At 35.0% G+C, this 22,057-nt stretch overlaps 1 protein-coding gene and 1 non-coding gene across 2 annotated transcripts in view; both read left to right on the top strand.

Annotated features, from left to right (window-relative positions):
- Nucleotides 1-22,057, top strand: part of FCHSD2 (FCH and double SH3 domains 2) — a 295,613-nt gene that overhangs the window by 153,397 nt on the left and 120,159 nt on the right. Inside the window, 5 exon segments of the mRNA XM_030331955.1 lie at nt 424-549; nt 551-566; nt 11,989-12,122; nt 16,109-16,163; nt 17,148-17,276. Of these exon segments, the coding sequence (XP_030187815.1) occupies nt 424-549; nt 551-566; nt 11,989-12,122; nt 16,109-16,163; nt 17,148-17,276 (460 nt within the window).
- Nucleotides 11,558-11,663, top strand: LOC115526575. Its single transcript, XR_003972637.1, has one exon. It is a non-coding gene; the product is annotated as a U6 spliceosomal RNA (small nuclear RNA).

The following is a 22,057-nucleotide window of genomic DNA, read 5'->3' on the forward strand; positions in this document are numbered from 1 at the left end:
CTAAATCTGTCTAATAAGGCTTGCTCAGTTACCCCATCTCTAAAATTAGGAAAATATCTTAATGAAATAATGAAACTTGATATCCATAATGATGACCCTGAGACAGTGAAAGGTCTGGACAGTCTGAATTCACTAATTTTTATAGCATTAGCTTTGTCTGGAATTGCAATCCTTTACTCCATTACCAAGAGTAGCTAATGAATCAAGATAGTCATTGCAGAGATATAAAGGAATAAAGTATATGTTGTTTCTCCCTTTATATGATAAAAATTTTACTACCTATATATAGAAACCACTATAAATACACTTTCAACTATAAAGAAAACATCCATTCTGTTTCACAGTGCTAGCCAGTAAGCATAAGGTTAGCCAACTTTTTTCCTTTTCCCTGCCTAATACTTTTCTGTCCCTCTTTGAATTTAGGAGCATGTATCCTGTTTGGAAATCTTTTCTTGAGGGAACAATGCAGGTAGCCCAGTCTCGGATCAATATATGTGAAAACTATAAAAACTTCATTTCTGAGCCTGCAAGGACAGTGAGAAGCTTAAAAACAACAACTAAAAAGGGTATTGTTTCTATTCTTTTCTTATATGCATTTTAATATCTAAGTGCTCCATTTGTAATCTGTAAGGTTATGTTAAATTGCATTTAACACCTTGAGCTTTTCTATATGGTCACAAATATTTCTGATTTCAACATGGACTTTTTGATTTCAACATGTTACTAGGATTTTTTTATTTCATCATATTCTTTCTAACTGCTGTGTTTTATTAACTGACAAAAGTGAGTATAATTTGAATCTGGATATTCTGAAAAGGTCAATGAATACTTCTTACAAATACCACTTTTCATCCTAATTCAAGTAAATAGATTTACTTAGTTGTACAATATTGTTATAGTTCAGTGTATAATAAAGTAGTTAAATGTTATTAATCCCACTAAGTCTTGAAAAAATTCATCTTGGTTTTAACTTGAGTCATTTTGCATAATAATTTAAAGGAAGTTGACACATTTTGACCAAATATGTGAAACTTATTTTCTTATTTTTCACCTAATAAGAAAACTTATTACCAAAAATGGTGTACTCTAAAGTTTAATTATATAGGTTATATAAAATTAAAGTTTTCAAATAGATCTACTTCTTTGATTATACAGATATCAAAAATTCATAGAAAAAAATCACTATTAAATATGTTTATGAAGTGCTTGCTATTGAAGGTAGTTGAATTGTATCCTTTTTTGGAGATAGAGTTACAAATACAAATTATTATGATGCCTAATAAGTAATTAAATTATTCCTATGGAAGTATCAATGCTTTAAAAAATATTAAAGTAATCATTTAAGGAAATAGTCATTCAAAAACCATCCAGTGTTTTAATTCTAATTATCATTTGGATTTCAAAATTGTTTTACAAAATCTAAAAAAACTAATTTTCCTTGTTTGCCAAATGATATTTGTAGCATAAAATCAGTATGTTAAATGTATTTTGTGTTTATATAAAATTTTCATCTCTTTCAAGCACTTGTGTAATATCAGTTGGTTTTAACATATCTGTATAGGAATGCCTTTTTTTAGCTCAAAATTACCTTTTCAAAATTACATAACCACTGACCAAACAATGCTTTTGAGTTGTGAAAATATGTGTGTGTGTGTATATATGTATATATGTATGTATGTATGTATAAAACACATACATGTATGCAGAGAGGGGTAGAAGATAGAGGCAGAGAATTTATACTAGCGTAATTTCCTAACTGGGAGGAAATACTGCGTTTCACATAGCCAATGCATTGACCAAATCTAATTGAATTACTGGAAAAGTCTACTTTTCTCAATATCAGAATATTTTGAAAGAGTTTCTCTTCCATTGGGAGAATAGTCTCTGTCCCGAATTTAACCAGCGTTCCTGGGCAGAGGATGTTTGATGAAATTTGACAAGTCCTCTTATCTGTGAATTATATTATATTATAGCTGGAAAAAAATGGTGTTTATGTTCCATCTAAGCAGTTGTTGGACGTTAGGTACATATTAGGTGTACCCTTTACAACTCTGAGATTACAGATGACAGAAACCTACTTCAAACTAGTTTAAGCCAAGAAAATAATGTATTAGCTTGGATAACTGAAAATTCCAGGGGTGGATCAGATGGTTAAATGATGGTATTAGAATTCAGTCCTTCTTTCCATCTAGTAGGTCTGTTTTCCCCTGAAGGCTTCATTCTTTTTTTTTTTTTTAATTTTGTTTTTTATTTTTTAAAATCTACATCCAAATTAGTTAACATATAGTACAACAGTGATTTCAGGAGTAGATTTCTTAATGTCCCTTACCCATTTAGCCCAGCCCCCCCCCCCAACCCCTCCAGTAACCCTGTTTTCCATATTTATGAGTCTCTTCTGTTTTGTCCCCCTCCCTGTTTTTATATTATTTTTGTTTCCCTTCCCCTATGTTCTTCTGTTTTGTCTCTTAAAGTCCTCATATGAGTGAAGTCATATGATTTTTGTCTTTCTCTGACTGACTAATTTCACTTAGCATAATACCCTCCAGTTCCATCCACATAGTTACAAATGGCAAGATTTCATTTTTTGATTGCCGAGTAATACTCCATTGTGTATATATACCGCATTTTCTTTATCCATTTATCCATCAATGGATATTTGGGCTGTTTCCATACTTTGGCTATTGTTGATAGTGCTGCTATAAATATGGGGTGCATGTGTCCCTTCGAAATAGCACACCTGTATCCCGTGGATAAATTCCTAGTAGTGCAATTGCTGGGTCGTAGGGTAGTTCTATTTTTAGTTTTTTGAGGAACCTCCATACTGTTTTCCAGAGTGGCTGCACCAGCTTGCATTCCCATAAAGGCTTCATTCTTTAGCAGCTCTCCACATGGTGGCCCCCAAATGAAGGATTTATAAATCTTATAGCTAGCAATCCCTCGCTTTGCATTTTCCCAAAAGTTCCAACGAAACTTCCCAAATTGAGGCTCATTGGCCTGTCTTGGGTTACCAAGACCCCCACGTTGGGGTTTACAGTCCTCATGTAAACTATATGTACTAAAAATGGGGAAAGATAATTTTCCAAAAGAAAATTGAGATGGATTTCCAAAGGAAAAACCATGGAAATAAAGACAGAGCAAGCAAAACAACAGATAGCCACTGTAGTTGGCTTCTCCAATTGTACTTCCCAAGCTTTAAACAAATTGACTCCATACGATAAATAAATGATCTATTCTTTTTCCTTTGCTTCTCTAACCTTTCCCCCATTTTTTTTTTTTTTTTTGCCTTTTGGATTAATTGTGTATTTTTCATTTTTCTTTTTTTTTTTTTTAACTTTAGTGTGATAACAGCTAACATGAGATCTACCTTCTTAACAGATTTTTAAGTCTACAATACAGTATTGTTATCTATAGGCACAATGTTATACAGCTAATCTTGGGTTTACTCATTTAGTATAACTGAAATTTTGGTTGGTTAGCAGTTCTTTCTTTCCTCTTCTTCCAGCCCCTGCTGACCAGAATTCTATTCTTTGCTTCCATGAGTTTTACTGTTTTAGATACTTCATGTAAGTGGAATCATGCAATATTTGTTCCTTTGTGACTGGCTTATTTCATTTAGGGTAATGTCTTGCAGGTTCATCTATGTTGTTGCATATTGTAGGATTTCATTCCTTTTTAAGGCTGAATAATACTCCACTATTAGTATATGCTACATTTTTTATACATTCATGCATTGCTCAATACTTTGATTGTTTCCTTACTTTGGCTTTTGTGAATAGTGCTGCTGTGAACATGGGGTGCTAATATCTCTTTGAGATCCTGATTTCAATTATTGTGGATAAATACTCAGAAGTGGGATTGCTGGATCATATAGTAGTTCTATTTTTAATTTTTTGAGAAACTGCCATACTGTTTTCCTTATTGCACCATTTTGCATTCCCAGCTGTGTATAAGGGTTCGTGTTTCTCCATAACTTCACCAATGGTTATTATCTTTTGGGTTTTTTTTTTATATGTATGTAATAACTATCCTAGAAGGTATGAAGTATCTCACTGTGGTTTTGACTCGCATTTTCCAGATGATTAGTGACATTGAACAATCTCACGTTTTTTTCTTTTTTTTTAAAAGTAATCTCTACTCCCAACATGGTGCTTAAACTCATGAACTAGAGATCAAGAGTCACGTGCTCTACTGTCTGAGCTAGCTAGGCACTGCACTTGTATTTTTTATTATCAATTTTTGCCCTACTATTAGCTTTTTAATTTTATAATTTTGTATTATTCTTTTGCTAGTTACCTTAGAGACTCCAGTATGCCTCCCTGACTTAGTCCAGTTTATCTGGAATTGGTACTTATACTATTCTCCAAACTTTCAATTAATTTAATAAAGTTTACCTGGAATTAGTATTTACTACCTTATACACAATATAAAAATCTTCCAACAGTGTAATTCCATTTGCCTCCCCATTATAACTTATGTGCTGTCAGACCTTTTGAATTTGTTCATATGACATTTGTACTTTTTATGCATTTTCTCTATTTCCATCTTTTTTTCTTTCTGTACTTCAGTCTGAGTATTTTCTACCAGTGTCTTACAGTTCATTAATATTGTGTTTTAAGCTATTTCCAATCTGCTTTTAAAACATTTTGGAGTCTTAATGTATTTTTCAGTTCTAGAATTTTTATTTTATTTTTTAAAAACCAATTCTGTGTTTCTGGTGAAGTTGTTCTCCATGTTTTTCCTTTATTCTCTTAAATAGGTTACTCCTGATCTCTGGTTCATGATTCCACTGTCGAAATCACTATAGGTCTCCTTTTTTTTTTTTTTTAAGTTTATTTATTTATTTTGAGAGAAATAGAGTGTGAGTGGCTCTGTACTGTCAGTGCAGAGTCCAATATGGGGCTCAATCCCATGAACGGTGACACCATGACCTGAACCAAAATCAAGAGTCAGACACTTAACTGACTGAGCCACCCAGGCACCCAAGGCCTTTTTTTATCGTTTACTGTTTTTCTTGGGTTTTGGTTATGCCTCATAATGCTGGACATTGTGAATAAAAATTATAGAGGCTCTGGAATATGTTTTTTATTTCCAAAGAGAGTTAAATTTTCTAGCAGGCAGATAGAATACTGTCAGATCACCTTGATCCTGTTAGGGTCTGGTTTTAGCCTTTCTTAGGGCTGTTCTGTTTCACCATTGTCCATATTTTGGTATAGGGTGCCTACCAAAACCCTTCTGCTTTGACAAGACTTGACTCTAACCTCTGTCTTCTCATCATGTAGCTGTTCTGATCCTCTGGTACTTGCTCAGCTTATTAGCCTTTAAGCTGCTCTTCTTTATTGGATTTCTTGGGATTTTACCCCATACATGCCACTTAGAAGTTAACTGATGACTCGGGGAAATTGCATACAGATCTTTGGGCTTGCTTCTCTGTAGCACCCTTCTTTCCAGAATTTAGCCTCTCAAGTTTTTCCTCTTGTAGCATCCTTAAACTCCGACCTCTATTTCCTTAATCTAATGAGATTGCCTGTTTCTCTGTACCCTGATTGGACAAATGCCCTAAGAAAAAAAATCACCTTAAATGTAGAGCTTACCTAGCTGGGCTTCCCTTCTTCCATATATCATAGTCCTGTAAGTCCAGTGTATATTATTGTTCTTTAGTGCTGGTATCTTTTAAAAACCTGTTTTGTCCAACTTTTACAATTTCCAGACTAGAAGAAGGTAGTCTGAAACAACTTGTTTTGTCATTATCACAGCCAATTTTGTTTTCCCTCAGTAACATTTTAATGGTCATGTTATTTTAAAATTTTTCTCTATTTTGTCAGTTTTCTAAGACGTGGGGGTAAATTCAGCCATATTACAATTATAAAACGTCTGTCCATTGTGATTATAACGAGAATAATATTATGGCTTTTTCGAAATGATTTTCTGTATGCTGGCATTTGCTTATAAAACAAAACAAGAGCCATAATAATCTAAGACTTTTGCCATTTTTAAAAATTGAGATATAATTCACATAACATGAATTTCAGGTGTATAATGTAATGATTTGATATTTATATATATTGCAAAATGATCGCCATACTAAGTCCAGAAGTCCAGTTAACATCCATCATTGTATTAATTATAGTACTACTTTAGTTCATATCTTTCTCATGCAAACTAGAGTTTATGTTTCTTTGAAATAGTTGGGATTTACATTTGGATAACAGTTTGGAGTTTGTAAACTGCTACCATATCCATTATAGTCTCATTTGATTTTCCTATCAACTTGTTAGGTATATTAATCTTATTATTTTACAAATGATAAAACCCAGCCTAAAAAATGTTAAAGAGACTTAGTAGTAAATAACACAGCAGAAACTTGAATATACTGCTTCCTAATTCCAAATCCTATGCAATCTTCTAAAAACGCTTGAACTTTAATACTTAAATAAGTTTACAGAAAAATACATACAATTCCTTTACCTTAGTAGACTACTTAATTATCTTACTCCTTTTATCTTCTTAGTTTTTGCAATAGTTACGATTAATACATTGATCATTTTTTAGCATATCCCATTTTCTTCATTCTATTTCCTAATTAATTGTTCATGTTTCTGTGCAATCTTTGTGTTTACTATTTTAATTTCTGAATGAATTTTTTATTTATTCTACTTTATTTAATCATACCTTTGTTTTTGGACATTACCACTAAGTCTGCAATAAAAATTAACTTTTTCTTTGAAGTTACTTCCTTAACATGAATTTCTAGGACATGACTACTAGGTTAGAGAATCTACTGATTTGTGGGACTTTAGTGTATTGGCTCAAGTTGGTATTTTATTTTATTCCTCTCTTCAAGTTATTGCCAAGTATATCTTATTCTAAGATCGTGTCATACTTAGGTATCATACTTTTAATTTCTTCACTAGAATTCTAGTATCCAAGTTTGTCACCATTTTATATAATACCTTATCCTTAAGGTAAACTTGTACATTCATTTCTGTGTCTGCTCAGTGCTGATAATTCTTGGTAAAGAGCTGGGCTTATACCATACCAAGTCTTTTCTTAACATATAGGCATTATTAAGTAAGCTTCTTTTTAAGTATATAACTTAGTCCCCTCAGAAAACTGGATTCCTATGAAGAAATTTAATCTAAATTTGGAAAGGAAATCCTAGGTAATCTTTTTCTTTGCAAATTAAGTTTTATGACTTGTATTTAACAAATATTTTTGGTGCAGGCATATCTCAAAAACATTGTGGGTTGATTTCATACCACTACAGTAAAGCAAATATTGCAGTAAAGTGAGCCAAATGAATTTTTTGGTTTCCCAGTGTATATAAAAGTTATGTTTACCCTATACTGTAGGCTGTAAGTGTGTGGTAGCTGTGTCAAAAAACACACACACACACACACAATGTACATACCTTAATTTAAAAATACTTTATTGCTAAAAATGCTATCTATCATCTGAACTTTCAATGAGTCATAATCTTATTGCTGATAGAGGGTCTTTGCCTTGATGTTCGTGGCTGCTGATGATCAGGGTGGTGGTTGCTGAAGGCTAGTGTGGCTGTGGCAATTTCTTAAAATAAGACAACGAAGGGGTCCCTGGGTGGCTCAGTCAGTTAAGCATCTGACTTCGGCTCAGGTCATGATCTCACAGCTCGTGAGTTCAAGCCCCACATCAGACTCTATGCTGACAGCTCAGAGCCTGGAGCCTGCTTCAGATTCTGTGCCTCCCTCTTTCTCTTTGCCCCTCCCCTGCTCATGCTCGTTCTCTCTCTCTCTCTCTCTCTCTGAAAAATAAATAAACATTAAAAAAAAATAAGACAACGAAGTTTGCTGCATCCATTGACTCTTCCTTTCACACACAATTTCTCTGCAGCATGTGATGATGTTTGATAGCATTTTACCTATAGTAGAACTTCTTTGACAATTAGAGGCAGTCCTCTCAAACACTGCTGCTGCTTTATCAACTAAAATTATGTAGTATTCTAAATTGTCATTTCAACAGTCTTCACCAGGAGTAGATTCCTTCTCGAGAAACCACTGTCTTTGCTCATCCATAAGAAGCAGTTCCCCATCTATTCAAGTTTTATCATGAGATTGCAACAATTCAGACACATCTTCAGGCTCTACTTCAAATTCTAGTTCTCTTGCTATTTCCACCACATCTACAGTTCTTCCACTAAAGTCTTGAATCTTCAATTTGTAAAAAATGCAATATCTGCAGCGCAGATAGATTTACATTTCGCAGGAAAGCAAAGTGCAATGAAATGAGGCATGTCCTTGTTTTGCTGTGTGCGGAGCACTTTCATTTGACAAAAACTCAAATTACTCTGACTTCAAACAGTTCATTTTGGTGATGGAAGACATTTGGTTAAGGATTTACTGAATGCTAGGGAAGAATAGATCATAAAAGATCTCTTCATTGTACACATGGGCTATCTATCTAATATTATTTGATGAACAGTATCTTAGAAACTTATGTAAAGGGAAAGAAAAAACAAGAATAGAATCACCCTGAGTTTTCTGATGAGATTTTTGAGAAATCCTTTCAAAGATATGAACTATCATAAGGTCCCCCTGATATTGTCACATATAGAGAAAGTAATTTAATTGGTAGCCTTTTATAGATGAAAATGAATTAAGTAATCAGGTCTAAGAGATACATCTTATCCTTCAAAGGGTAGGCATATGAGCAGAGAGTGGCTGTGTGTGGGTCTGTGCACGTGTACGCACATATGTTCTCATGTACCCATGGTGTTCATTTGTGTGAATATACTGATATCCTAGCCACATGATGTGCAATCCACATGAAAAGCTTTGACCAACTGTGTTTAGTTTCCTCTCGAAATGTTCAACTTAGCAGACCCTTTCCGTGCATGTAAATCACCACACGATTCTTAAGCTTCCCTTCATTGATTAGTTTTTCTGAGGTGTCAAGCTCTATTGTTTAGGATGAACATTTTGGTTATAAATGCCTTATACCTGACTCCTCTTTTAAATAATCTGTCTCATTTTCCCATTAAACATGGTTTTCAGACCATGCCCCAGTTTTTGGTTCTTATTTTTATTTGTATGTATATGTATGTATGTATGTATGTATGTATGTAAATCTATGCCCAACACGGGCCCAAACTCATGATCCCAAGATCAAGAGCCGCATGCTCTTACAAGAGGTTTGTTGAGGTGCTGGGTAATCCAGTCAGTTAAACATCCAACTCTTTATTTCAGTTCAGGTCATGATCTCACAGTTTGTGAGTTTGAGCCTCCTGTCAGGTTGCACAGAACCTGCTTGGAAGTCTCTCTCTCTCTGCCCCTTTCCCGTTCATGCACATGCACATGCACGCTCTCTCTCAAAGTAAATAAATAAACAAGAGGTTTATTTATGATAAGGACTATTAAAAATTAAAGGGAAAGACAGATTTTTTCTACAAGATAAAAGCTTACTATTTTAGTGTATCTATAAAATGAAATATTATTCAGCCATAAAAAGAAATGGAGAAATAATACATGATACAACATAGATGAACCCTAAATACATTATGTGAGGACTTAGGACATATAAGACCACATAGTTACATGATTCCATTGATAAATGAAATGCAGGAAATTCATAGAGACAGAAAGTAGATTAGTGGTTTCCAGGGACTAGGGATAGGGGAAAATGAGGAGTGACTGCTAATCGGTATGGGGTTTCTTTTTTGGGTGATGAAATGTTCTGGAATTAGACAGTGGTAAATGGTTGTACAACCTTATAAATATACTAAAACCCACCAAATTGTATACTTTTAAAGGATGAATTTTGTGGTATGTGGATTACATATCAATTTTTTTAAAGCTTACTATTTTAAGATAAAGTATCTCTACATGAGTTGTCACAAAACTGGGGTAGGTACTATAATGGATTAACATGGTAAATGATAGCATCACTTTCTCACTTTATGACTTTGGGTAAATTATTTAACCACTTTAAGTCTATTTCCTTAACCTAACATAGGACTATTATGAACACTTTTACCAGAGTCATTTGGAAGAGTAAATGTGATAATATTTATAAAGTACTAAACTTAGTGCATTCTGCCTATGTGCCCATAGGGAGTCTTCTTAAGTTTAACGAAACATTGAGACTGTCATGATTATTGTAGGCCATACCTGGTATGAGGTTAACTTAGAAGGACATTAGAACAGGGAACACAGTTAACCAGCAGGGCAGCATCTAGTGCTAGTATTTAGTTCTTTCACTGGTGTATGTCTCAGTCTACATAGCCAACCACGGTTATTCTGTTTGGTTCCTCAGGTAAGAGATCTAGGGCAAGAGAATGAGAGAGAATGTACAGGGGTAGCCACAGGCCCTAAAGGAGACTAAAAGCTCTTATGACAACTTTACAGACAGAGCTTCCAAAGTCTATGAGAAGGACACATCCAGACACAGGAATTACGATACTCAAAAAAGCCTAAAGCCAGCGCTTCTCCACCAGATATTTATAGTTCATTTGTACTTTGATGCAGTTTGCCTGTCGGGTTCATAAGCAGTGTTACCAAATAACACAGTTGACATTGTGTCTTCATCAGGTTTCTGTTGAAACAGAGACCTAGAAAGTTAAGCAAGGGTCCAGTTTTCATGCAGAGGAGAAAGAGGTGGCTTTTTAACCCTTTATTCACAGCCTGACACTTGATAAGTGCTCAGTAAATATGCCCATAGAGAACCTTCCAGGTTTTGCACTTTCTGTAAAGTAGTCCCTTTTTATTTTTTTAATATTTGTTTATTTATTTTCAAGAGAGAGCACAAGTGGGGGGGGGGGGCAGCAGAGAAAGAGAGACACACACAGAATCCAAAGCAGGCTCCAGGCTCTGAGCTGTCAACACAGAGCCTGACGCAGGGCTCGAACCTATGAACTGTGAGATCATGACCTGAGCTGAAGTTGGACACTCAACTGACTGAGCCACCCAGGCACCCCAAAGTTGTCCCTTTCTTAACACCTAATAATTTCTGGGAAACTCTAGCCTATATGTCACATGTGTAAATTTGTGCTTTATCTATGCTATTCCAGTGTCCTTGCTCTATCTACTCCATGCTGTTCAGCCTGGCACAGTAGTCCCTCACCAATATCTCCTCCTACTTTGCTGAGTTTGTCAGTCTCCACTAAATACTATTTCAGGCTCAGAAGTTTTTCAGTGAGAGCTTCCCTAAATTTGTCTCAGGCTGGCAAAACTTTTCAGTGGTTTGTTTCAAACTGGGAAAAATGTTTCCCCTTTGGATATCCAGAAGAGTTCCAAAGCAATGTTACTTTGGCCCAAGTGTGTTATAAAAATTTATTGATTAAACATTTCTTCGAGTTAATTATGTCTGTCCCTTCTCTCAGAGTGTATAGGTGTATCCAAAGAATTGAGCTGGCAGTAATTTTGAGTAGTAACTGTTATGTGGTACCCAGGTTTCTTGCTTCTCCATCTCGGACTTAATGTCAGACTTGTCAGATTTCATTCCTTCTTTCCCCAAGTAGAATTCTTCACTACCTTTGCACCGTCAGTTCCCCAAACATGTAGAGACTTTATTAAGATTATGAAGAGTGCTCACTTTGGCAGCACATATACTAAAATTGGAATGATACAGAGAAGATTAGTATGGCCCCTGTGCAAGAATTATGAAGAAATACAGAATTGCTTTGTTCTTTTGCCTTTATTGCCATGAAATCTCCAATAATAAAAGCATTTTCATTGTTGCTTTTCTTTTGCTTTACCTTACTGTCAGTTATCAGCGGCACTGTGGTTATTTCTCAAAGCAGAGTTGTTAAGCAAACTGGGACAATATTCAATACCTTACTTGAGATGGGAGTACCAGCTGTTCACTGGATTTTAATTTACAATTTGACGGAGACTAAAGTGCTGATTTTTCTCCTGGGTTTCCATCCTGAGGGCATGGTGCATAGTCCTTAGGACAAATTCATTTTCGGTAAGCCTGAAAACTAATATCATAATAATTGTACTTTGTATTTTACAGTGTGTGGACCAGTTGACGAAGATCCAAACTGAATTACAAGAGACGGTGAAAGATTTAGCTAAAGGCAAAAAGAAGTACTTTGAGACTGAACAGATGGCTCATGCAGTACGGGAGAAAGCTGACATCGAGGCAAAGTATGTGTTTTAGCATTTCTGAAAAAGTAATTATGCAAATAAATGTTATTTTTGCCAGTACTTTGTTTTCTATTAATATAGGGCATAGACTCATTCTCAGGTTATCTTGGTTTCGTCTGACCTATAAATGTTACATACTTTCAAATTTTTCTTTCATATTGGCTGATCTCATTTCAATTAATGTAGCAATAAGAGAATGTTTGATCAGTCAGTTTCACGTTCAATTGAATTATGGAAAGGAAAGAAGACAAATGAACATGGTATCGAAAGCTTAGCAAAAGCCTGTTGAAGTTGCTGTGGTATCTGAGTATCAGGATTTAAGAGCTTCATTTTTTTCATGCTAGACTCTAAATCAGTTGTATTTGGAAATGCCTGATCCTTAGCATGCCATTGAAGGACCTTGGACATGTCAAATATATAAGACCACTAACCTCAGTATAGAAACCCTGACTCAAGCACAGTTTCTCTCTTATGTGAAGTTCTAATACATACCCTTTTTTAATGTGTGCTTTAGCAACTGTGTGAATTTTACTCTTAATATATGTGACTTATAAGTCCTTGATTTTGGGAATAATTAGGAAAAAAAGAAACTGGCATTTGGTACAGAAGGAACTGGCAGTTGGTAATAAAAAAGAGATCTAAAACAAGCAGTAGAGATTTTTGCTATGACAAGTTGAGGAAAGATAAAAAGTTTTTGAGAAAAAATAAACCTGTGTCATAGAATGGTACTCTAAAGAGGTCTATGAGGAGAGCTGAGACTCCCGTTTAATGCAAAATCTGGGACTCTGAACTCCTAATCATGAAATCAGAAGGGTTATGAACACTTGTACAGACTAGCAACTGATGGGTGAGGTTCGTTAATATGCTTTTATCAGCAGGAAGTTAAGCAATCTCATAACCCTCTTGTGAAAATTTAGTGTATCCTTGAAAGTTTATGTAGTACCAAAGTATGGTAGACGAATACTCATGAAATACTTAATGTTACTGGAAAACCTATTTAATATTTCCCTAATTTAGTTTATTGTCTTTATGATTTTATTTTTGTGAGCATACAAATATTTCCCATACTTTCATAGAGTCAATGAACCCATCTTCCCAATAAGACCTGAAGATTTTAGATTAGATAATCTCTAATAGGAATTTCCTCTCCTAGTGGTTTTTAGGAATTTGTTTTTTAAAACTCTCAGGATTCTAGAACAGAGAGTTGACAGATTTGTAGAGCATATGTAAATACCTACTTTAGCCAAGGGCCACAGAGTGTAAATGAGGACAATTGCAAGGCTATTCCTAAGAAGTCTAGATTTGACAGGGTCTAATTCACAGATGCTGATCTCAAGAAACTGCCTTCTAATATGGCCCAAATTCAAAGGGATTGTAGTATATAAGACATTTTATCTCAGTGTGTAACTTCTCTGGAAAATTCATTCAACTACAGAGTAAGAAATGTTTCTTTATCTTCATTCACTCACTAAACGTTTATTGAATAATTTATTGGGTGCTGTGAGTATAAAGATGAGTAAGATAAGCTTTGCATCCTTAAGAAATTTAAAGCCTAGAATTAAAGACAACTGTGTTTAAAAGTAACTTTATGACTTGTTTATTCACAGCAAATTGAAAGAAATTAAGTGCCTCATGTCACTCAGTAACATATTTGCTGTAATTGTATGAAAACACTGTTTTGTAAGCCTAGAAAATAGATTAATTTTGCCTCATGAAAAAGGAAACCTTTATAGAAGAAGTGGTATTTGGACAGAATCTTGAAGAAGATGGGAAGGAACATCAGAAAGGGGAAGTGAAAACTAGACTATATGTAGTTTTGGTAGGTGATTTGACAGTAAGATGTGCACATTAGGAGAGAGCACACAAGGAAGAGGGAAGGGAAGGATGAGTTCCATTTTGGATGTGTAGGTTCTGAAGAGCCTGTAGGACTCTGAGGTGAATAAATTTGGTAGGGGGTCACGTATCTAACTCTCAGATGAGAATAGGGCCTATCAGATGATTGCCTATCAGGGTTGATTGCCTATCAGATGATAGCTATAGGGTTGAAATCCTATATTAGATGAGAAATTGAGTTTGAGACCCTAAGGAGCATTAATTAACATTTGGAAGTAGATGATGAAGAGGAGTGTGCAATACAATTCACCATTCATATATATCTTATTTTTTATAGATCATAATCTTTGAGCACAGGAACTGTTTTTTCTTTTTTTTTAATGTTTATTTTTGAGAGAGAGAGAGAGAGAGAGAGAGATCACAAGCAGGGGTTGGGGGGCAGAGAGAGAGGGAGACATAGAATCCAAAGCAGACTCCATGCTCCAGGCTGTCAGCACAGAGCCTGATGTGGGGCTCAAACCCACAAACCATGAGATCATGACCTGAGCTGAAGTCAGATGTTTAACTGACTGAGCCACCCAGGCGCCCCAGGAACTGTATTATTCTATTACCAATACCTTCTTAAGTTCCACACAAGAATTATATGAAAATTAGCAAATGAAGCAGAAACTAGAAACTTAAAACCTTATTTTGGAAAATCCAGGTGCAACTCAGACGATTTGGATGATGACTACAATAAAAAAGGAGAATCAAGAATACCCTAGTCTTTTTTAGCCTTGAACAGGCTGTCCAAATTTTAAAGCTTGTGGCCTTTGCTTTCTTTTTTCTTTTTTTTTTTTAACGTTTATTTTTGAGACAGAGACAGAGACAGAGCATGAACAGGGGAGGGGCAGAGAGAGAGGGAGACACAGAATCTGAAACAGGCTCCAGGCTCTGAGCTGTCAGCACAGAGCCCGACGCGGGGCTCGAACTCACAGACCGTGAGATCATGACCTGAGCTGAAGTCGGATGCTTAACCGACCAAGCCACCCAGGCGCCCCAGGCCTTTGCTTTCTTAAATCAAAATGAATAACAATCTGATTAATAAAAACAGGCAAAACCCTAGGAAATATGAATATGGCAAGATAGAAAATAACAGGAAAATCGTGGACCTTATTTTTTTTTAAACACTGGGGAAATAGTTAGGATGCGTATGTGTACGTCCCTGAATGTTTCTCTTTTGTTAGAAAGATCATAGACTGCTTTTGCTCTCCTCCTCACATTTGCTGTGCAGAGACTGGCTTGCTGCGCCTTCCATTCCCAGCTGGTCTGCAACTTGACTTCGTATTATGGCATAGCATTCAGCACATGCCCTGAGTTCTCCCATGGCAGTCACCGTAACACTGCAGTCGAGACAAACATTGCCGCCTCAAAAGTCACTGGTTGTGGGGGTGTTGGTTATTCCTTAGTGTTTGTTGACTTTCTTCTTCTGGTTATCTCTAGTTGTTTGGGTAAAACCAGCATTTTGTTAGATTATTGTTTCCTTCCCAAACCAAAAGGGATTGAGAGAAATAAGGACACCAGAATGGGAGAAGATTGAATAGAACAAAATCATATAGGGCAGAGAGAACAAGGACTTTCTCACTGTATTCAAATACTGTATTAACAGTGGACTTTTAATGGGAGAAAAAAATGGAATTAAGGACTTTCAAGAGTCCGGTAATATCATGCTATAAATTGCACTGCAGGTGTTACAGCATATTGCCCACGGTGCTGAAAGCCTAAGTTTTGCCTCCATAGATTGGTCAATCCCTAGGCATCCTTAAACTTTCTTATAGGAACTAAAGTGTGTGTAATTGTATGATAATGGAAATAAACTGTAGTTTGATGACTCTTGTTTATTAAGAGATACCAATATATTGGATTTGTCAAATTGTATTTTTGTCATTCAGGATATTTTTATTAAATATCCCAATATTTCTGTTGCACTACAGTATTCTTCCTGTAGTAAATAAAGGAAAATAATCATTGCTGTCAGTTTTCCGTTTGTTAGTACTCTTTAATAGTGTTGTGGAAAGTGTCATTTTAAAAAAAGTTTGGAATTATAATACTTAATAAGTTTTATATGTAATTTTATAATTTTATTAAACATACTATTTTCTGTTTTATTATAGATCTAAACTTAGTCTTTTTCAATCAAGAATCAGTTTACAGAAGGCGAGTGTAAAGGTAAGTTTTTGAAAATTTTCACAATTGAGAAACCTTAGCTTATTAAAAAAATTGGTTTTTTTGAGGGTTAAAGTCAGTTATTTCCACCTAATGTAGAGAAGCATATTAAAGTCATTAACTTAGGGAAGAAGTTTCCTTCCCAGTTCATGGGAGTTTTTCACCCAGATGTCAGCACTTGGACACCACTTGCTTGTCAAGATTGCTTCAGAGATTGGTTTCTATACTTTACCTGCTTAGGTAGCCTATTGTCTGTAACTCTTAGTCCAAGAGGCTTAGTCCACGGGCTCTAGAAAATCTCTGCAAAATCCATTTCATTCATATTTACACACTTGAATATATTCTGGGCCAATGCAAGTGAGATTTTTCTGTGGGACCCTTAAGCTGTGGATACCTGATAAGTTAAATTTAATAACCTGCCTTTGGCTGTCATGATCCCAACTAGCACCCAGTTCTTTTGGCACATGAGGAGTATTGATTTTTTTTAAAAAACTTTTCTAACTCCCAACAGCTTTACCCATGTCTTTGAAGATAAGGTACTTACTCAATTTGGAACCTTTATTTTCCCATCTGAATAAAATGAGCAAAATATTTTGAAGTTTCCTGAAAAGCTTTGGAAGTAGGTTAAATGTAAATAAAAAATATGTAAGAACACTCTTACCATGTACAACAGTTCTAATCACTGTTTATTAATTTCAACAGTGTTGAATATTTTTTTTTAATTTTTAAATTTTATCTTAAGTAAACTTTGTGCCACACATAGGGCTCGAACTCACAACCCTGTGATCAAGAGTCACTTTCTCCACTGACTGAGCCAGCCAGGTGCCCCTAGTGTTGAGTATTTTATTATGTGTATGAATATTTTTCCACGTGGTTACCTTTACTCTTGTTGAGGAGCCATTAATTGCCAGCTAAGAATGGTATCTTTATATATTTTACAGTTCAGTTGTCAGTTTGCATTGATTTTTTTCTTTTACTATGTTTTAGTTAAAAGCCCGGCGATCTGAATGTAATTCCAAAGCTACCCACGCAAGGAATGATTATCTTCTTACATTAGCAGCAGCAAATGCACACCAGGATCGCTACTATCAAACAGACTTAGTTAACATTATGAAGGTAATACAGACTTAATATCTGTGGTAATTTTGTTTCATTAAAGACAAAACAACTCATGAGCTGAATTAGGCAGATAGGATTAAGTGTAAGTACAGTAGCAGCCAGGCTTCTTTGCAATTCATTGAAGTATACTTGATACTGTTTGGGTAGCCTCTCTTTCAGGTAATTTTGAATTAATTTTTAATGTAAAATATCATTCAAAACCAAATCACAGTAAAAGACTGTATTATGTATTAGTCTCTAGCAAGTGGCAGATGTTTACTATATAATGGCTATTAATATATAAAATACAAAATAAGATTATTTTTTAAAGCTTAGATTTTTAAAATTTCACAATTTTATTCTTAATTGATATGGAAACTAGTATATTAATGTTTTATGATTTTGGGTGTCCATGAGAAGACAAGAAAATGCCTAGTAGTTCTATTAAAATGTCTCTACCCTGGATATCACCCTGAAATGTAGATAGATCGTATTATGTCTCTTATGTACTCAAACTCTATCTTGGTCTTTCTTTGATTATACATCTATGTGTATCTTTAACTTTCACTGAAGTAAAGGAAAAGAGGTGGAGAAGAAAACCTTTTTAACTTACTGCCAGCTCCCCACTTGTTGCTGGTATATAATTTTACATAGAGTGTATCTCATTTTCTCCTGTCTTCTCAAGGACCCAAACATTTGATATTCTTTCTCTTATATTTTCAAACCTTCCTTTTCAAATGCATTGTTATTTTCTTAATGTTTTTTTGAATTTTTCATTTTAGAGAGAGAGTGGGGGAGGGGCAGAGGCATTGGGGTGGGGGAGAGAGAGAGGGACAGACAGAGAGAGAGAGAGAATGAATCCTAAGCAGGCTCCTTGCTCAGCGCGGGGCCTGACATGGGGCTCAGTCCCACGACCATTGGATTGTGACCTGAGCCGAAATCAAGAACCAGATGCTCGACTGACTGAGCCACCCAGGCACCCCTCAAATATGTTGTTCTTATTGACTGTCAAAACACATTACTTTCATTGAATTGCTTGCTTTACAAATCATAACTGTTGAGAATGGGGATGCAGTAGGAGTGGGTGCTCTTTTTTCTACAGTGGCTCTGGGAAGGAGATAAACTCTATGTAGGAACTATAAGTTCTTTCCTTGAAAGTAGAGACAGGACATTTCCTGGTTCCTTCAGGAAAAAATAGGAGTGATGGAGAGAGTCAAACTGGGCTAAGAAGTATCCAGTTGCAGAATTTTTTCTTTCCTTTTTGTTCACTACCTGAAATCCCTTTTTCCTAGCCTGTTTTGATTTCTACTGGTTAGAATACAAGTGGTAAGAAAAACAAGGGCTTCTTTTGACATCTCAGATGAAAAGTCTGCATACGTTTTCCCATAAAATGTTGGACCTAGAGGCTTAGGCATTTTAATATCTTAGTAGGTGTCACACGGTGCTTCATACTTACAAGAACCAACAAGAGACTTGATCTCTCATTATAACATAGTTTCTCTAGGGGGGAAAAATACACACACACACACACACACACACACACACACACACAGTCTCAAACAATCCATTATTAAAGAAGATACTCAATACAGCTTGTAATTCAAAATTGTGATTCCCTATATACAGTCAAAGCTGTTGACTATATATTTCCCTTTGAATACTTTAAAATGAACATATTAGTTTAAGCAGCAGCAAAAATAAAATCTTTATGTTTTTAAAATTGAATCCACAGCCAAAAAAGATCTCTTTCTTAAAACCCTATGGCCTTTGATAAACCGGGAAAGGTACAGTATTCTTTTGGGGGTCTGCCCTCTGCCCCAAAACAAAGATTAAGTTAATGGACCTGGCCAGCTCTCAGATTATATATCTTTGAAGTTACTTTGAAGTTCTAATGCAGATATTTGATCAGCATTGGGTAGGTTATGCTTCAGATTACTCATTTCATGAGACATTGTAAGGTCCTGAAATGATAAAAATAGAGGCAGGAGTCTCCTTTCTTCCCTTAAAATAGAAAAATGTATTCTCAGTTTTCATGTTGTGTCTGTGTTAATTCATTTTCTTCCTCATGTTAATTCTATAGTCTGCATTTTTGGAAAACTCTTATCCATTGTATTGTAGCTACTAAGTAAGGTTCTATCATTGAATTGACAGTGGCCCTTTCTTAGAAATGTCTTATTTTCTGAATTGTTGTTAAGGTTCTAATGCCCTAGCTAGAATCTTAAAAACAAATAAACAAACAAACCAAAAACCCCTCTGAATAGCTTAGAAGCAAGATATTTGATTCATTGATTTAATTATGTGCTTTTAGTAGTCATAGTGTGGTAGCTACTGGACCACACTTTGGGAAGAATCAAAGATAAGCAATATACTCTTTTTATCCTCAAAGAGCTCAATCTGGTGAAAGAGAGAGAGATACATAAAAATGATTATAAATTAGGGGGTGACTCAGTCAGTTAAGCATCCAACTTTGGCTTTCAGGTGAATTCTAGCCCGAGTCAGCTGACAGCTCAGAGCCTGGAGTCTGCTTTGGATCCTGTATCTCCCCCGCTCTCTGCCCCTCCCCAGCTCTCACTCTTGTCTTTCTCTCTTTCAAAAATAAATAAACATTAACAAAAAATTTTTTAAAGAAATGACTACAAATTAGAATACTGAAATTACTTTCTGCTAGAGGACCGTAGTTAATGATATAACAGCTATCTTTTTTTTTGATTGCTTAATATTACTCTTAATATTACTCCTAAACACTTTAGCATATTATCCCTTCTCATTTTTTTCCTTTATCCTAGTTTAGTGTTCATAGTTCATTATGACTGGACTAGAAATGAAATGAAATGAAATTCTAACTCAAATTGAACGCAGATAACCTCTTTCTTTGTACCTGCATCTAAGTAGCCGAGTACTACTGAAGAAAATCTTTCAACAGAACAGAACACATTCATGTTCATAAATTAATGTGGAACCCAGTCTCAAATGGACCCTCGACACTGCTCAGATATCCTGCTGTATTTCCCTGGTTAACTTTCCCTACTATTTTTAACACTTTTTTCAACTTTTTCCATCTCAAACCTCAAACTTTCCTCTTCTCTTTCACACTTAGCAAGTGGTCTTTCTTCCTAATTTACAGAGAAAATACAAGCTATTAAAAGGGAACTCCATTATTTTCCCATTATCTGCCTTCATGCATGTTCAAGACTCTGCCAAGGAACCCCAACCTTTGAGTTGTTTATCCTGTCTAAAGATGATCTTTTCACCTTAGCTTTGGATATCTTATCGCCTTCTGCCTTTTCAGGATCAAAACAACTGATTATTCTCTTTTCTTCTTACATTTATTAGACATTGTATTCTTAGGTTAAACATGTAGAAGAGGCAAAAAAATTACAGAAGAGACCTTAAATGCCTGGGAATGAGAGTGAAGCAGCTATTTGGGTGTCAAGCATGGCTAGGCTCTCTGTCTAGGTACTTGTAAATACGTGATTTCATTTAGTTTTCATGACATCTTTCAAACTAAATATCATTATCCCTGTTTTACAAATCAGGTAGCAGAGGCTCAGTGAGGTTCATTGGGTATGTATATAATAGCCAGGACTGAATTCAGAGTTTCTATGACTTCAGAGCCTGTGTTCTTTACTACAGATCACAATGTTCTTTTCTACATACCATTTCAATCTTCTTGATAGTAAAGAGGAGTATAATTAATAGTAGCCTACTGTGAATATCATAAATTCTGAGAGAACTGTAAAAAAATTAATAATTGAAAATTGCAAATTCTCCCCTGCTATAATAAGATCATGTATAATAAGATCATCTAAATACTTGTATTTAGACAGGTTCCCCAAGGAATATTTTGTATTCCTTATGCCAATACTGATTAAAACAGATACTAAATATACTGCTCTGTGTCTGTGTATCATCAGGCAGTTATTTTTGAACTCCACACTAAAACAAAACAAAAAAGCTATTGCTAGGACATGGAAACCAGACAACTGATTTTATCACATCTATAGATAGCAGTTGTATTGGCTGCTGGGAAGTAAGTTTGTTCCTTAGAATTCCTTTTTTTTTTTTTTGGTAGCATATTCTCGTACAGTGTATAAACTGATACTTTTATTAGCTTGTGGAATATTTTCTTAGTGGTTTGGATAAGGAAGGATGAAGCACAGTGTATCATAGTAGAAAAGAGAAGAAATGTCAATCTAATGAAGGATTTGAAAAGTTTTATAACACTAGGACCTTATTTCTAGACAAATGCTTATCGTCTTCAGTGGAAGCTAAATATATCTGGGTGATAATTTATCATATATAATTGAACAAAGTAATTTGTTATATATGTTATTTTATATATACATATATATGAAATATGTACATATTTTGTACATATTGTATGTACATATTGTACATACATAAATATACATATTATGTACATTTTGTATATATTTACATATATAAAATATGTTCTACATAATTGAACAAAGTATAAAAGTTAAACATCTTTCTATGTGACAGAAACCTAGAAAATACGATAACATGGCATATCTTTTGCAGATGTTTGTTTTGATTAAATGAAGAAAAAGTCATTATTGGTATCTAGGTCCCTTATTTTTATGGCTTTTCTAGCTAATTACTTATTACTCCAAAAGCCTTCCTCATTCACTTGGGAGATTGTAGAACTCGTTTTTTGAAATTTTAAATCATAGCTCTTCTGGTTTCCCTGCCAACTAACTCTCTAGCTATTGTACTTCTCATTCACCTAATAATGTTTGTTCACTTAACAAATTAGCATGGAAATCCCCAAATCTCAA

The sequence above is a fragment of the Lynx canadensis genome, chromosome D1, assembly GCF_007474595.2.
Source record: "Lynx canadensis isolate LIC74 chromosome D1, mLynCan4.pri.v2, whole genome shotgun sequence".
NCBI classification, from domain to species: Eukaryota; Metazoa; Chordata; class Mammalia; order Carnivora; family Felidae; genus Lynx; species Lynx canadensis.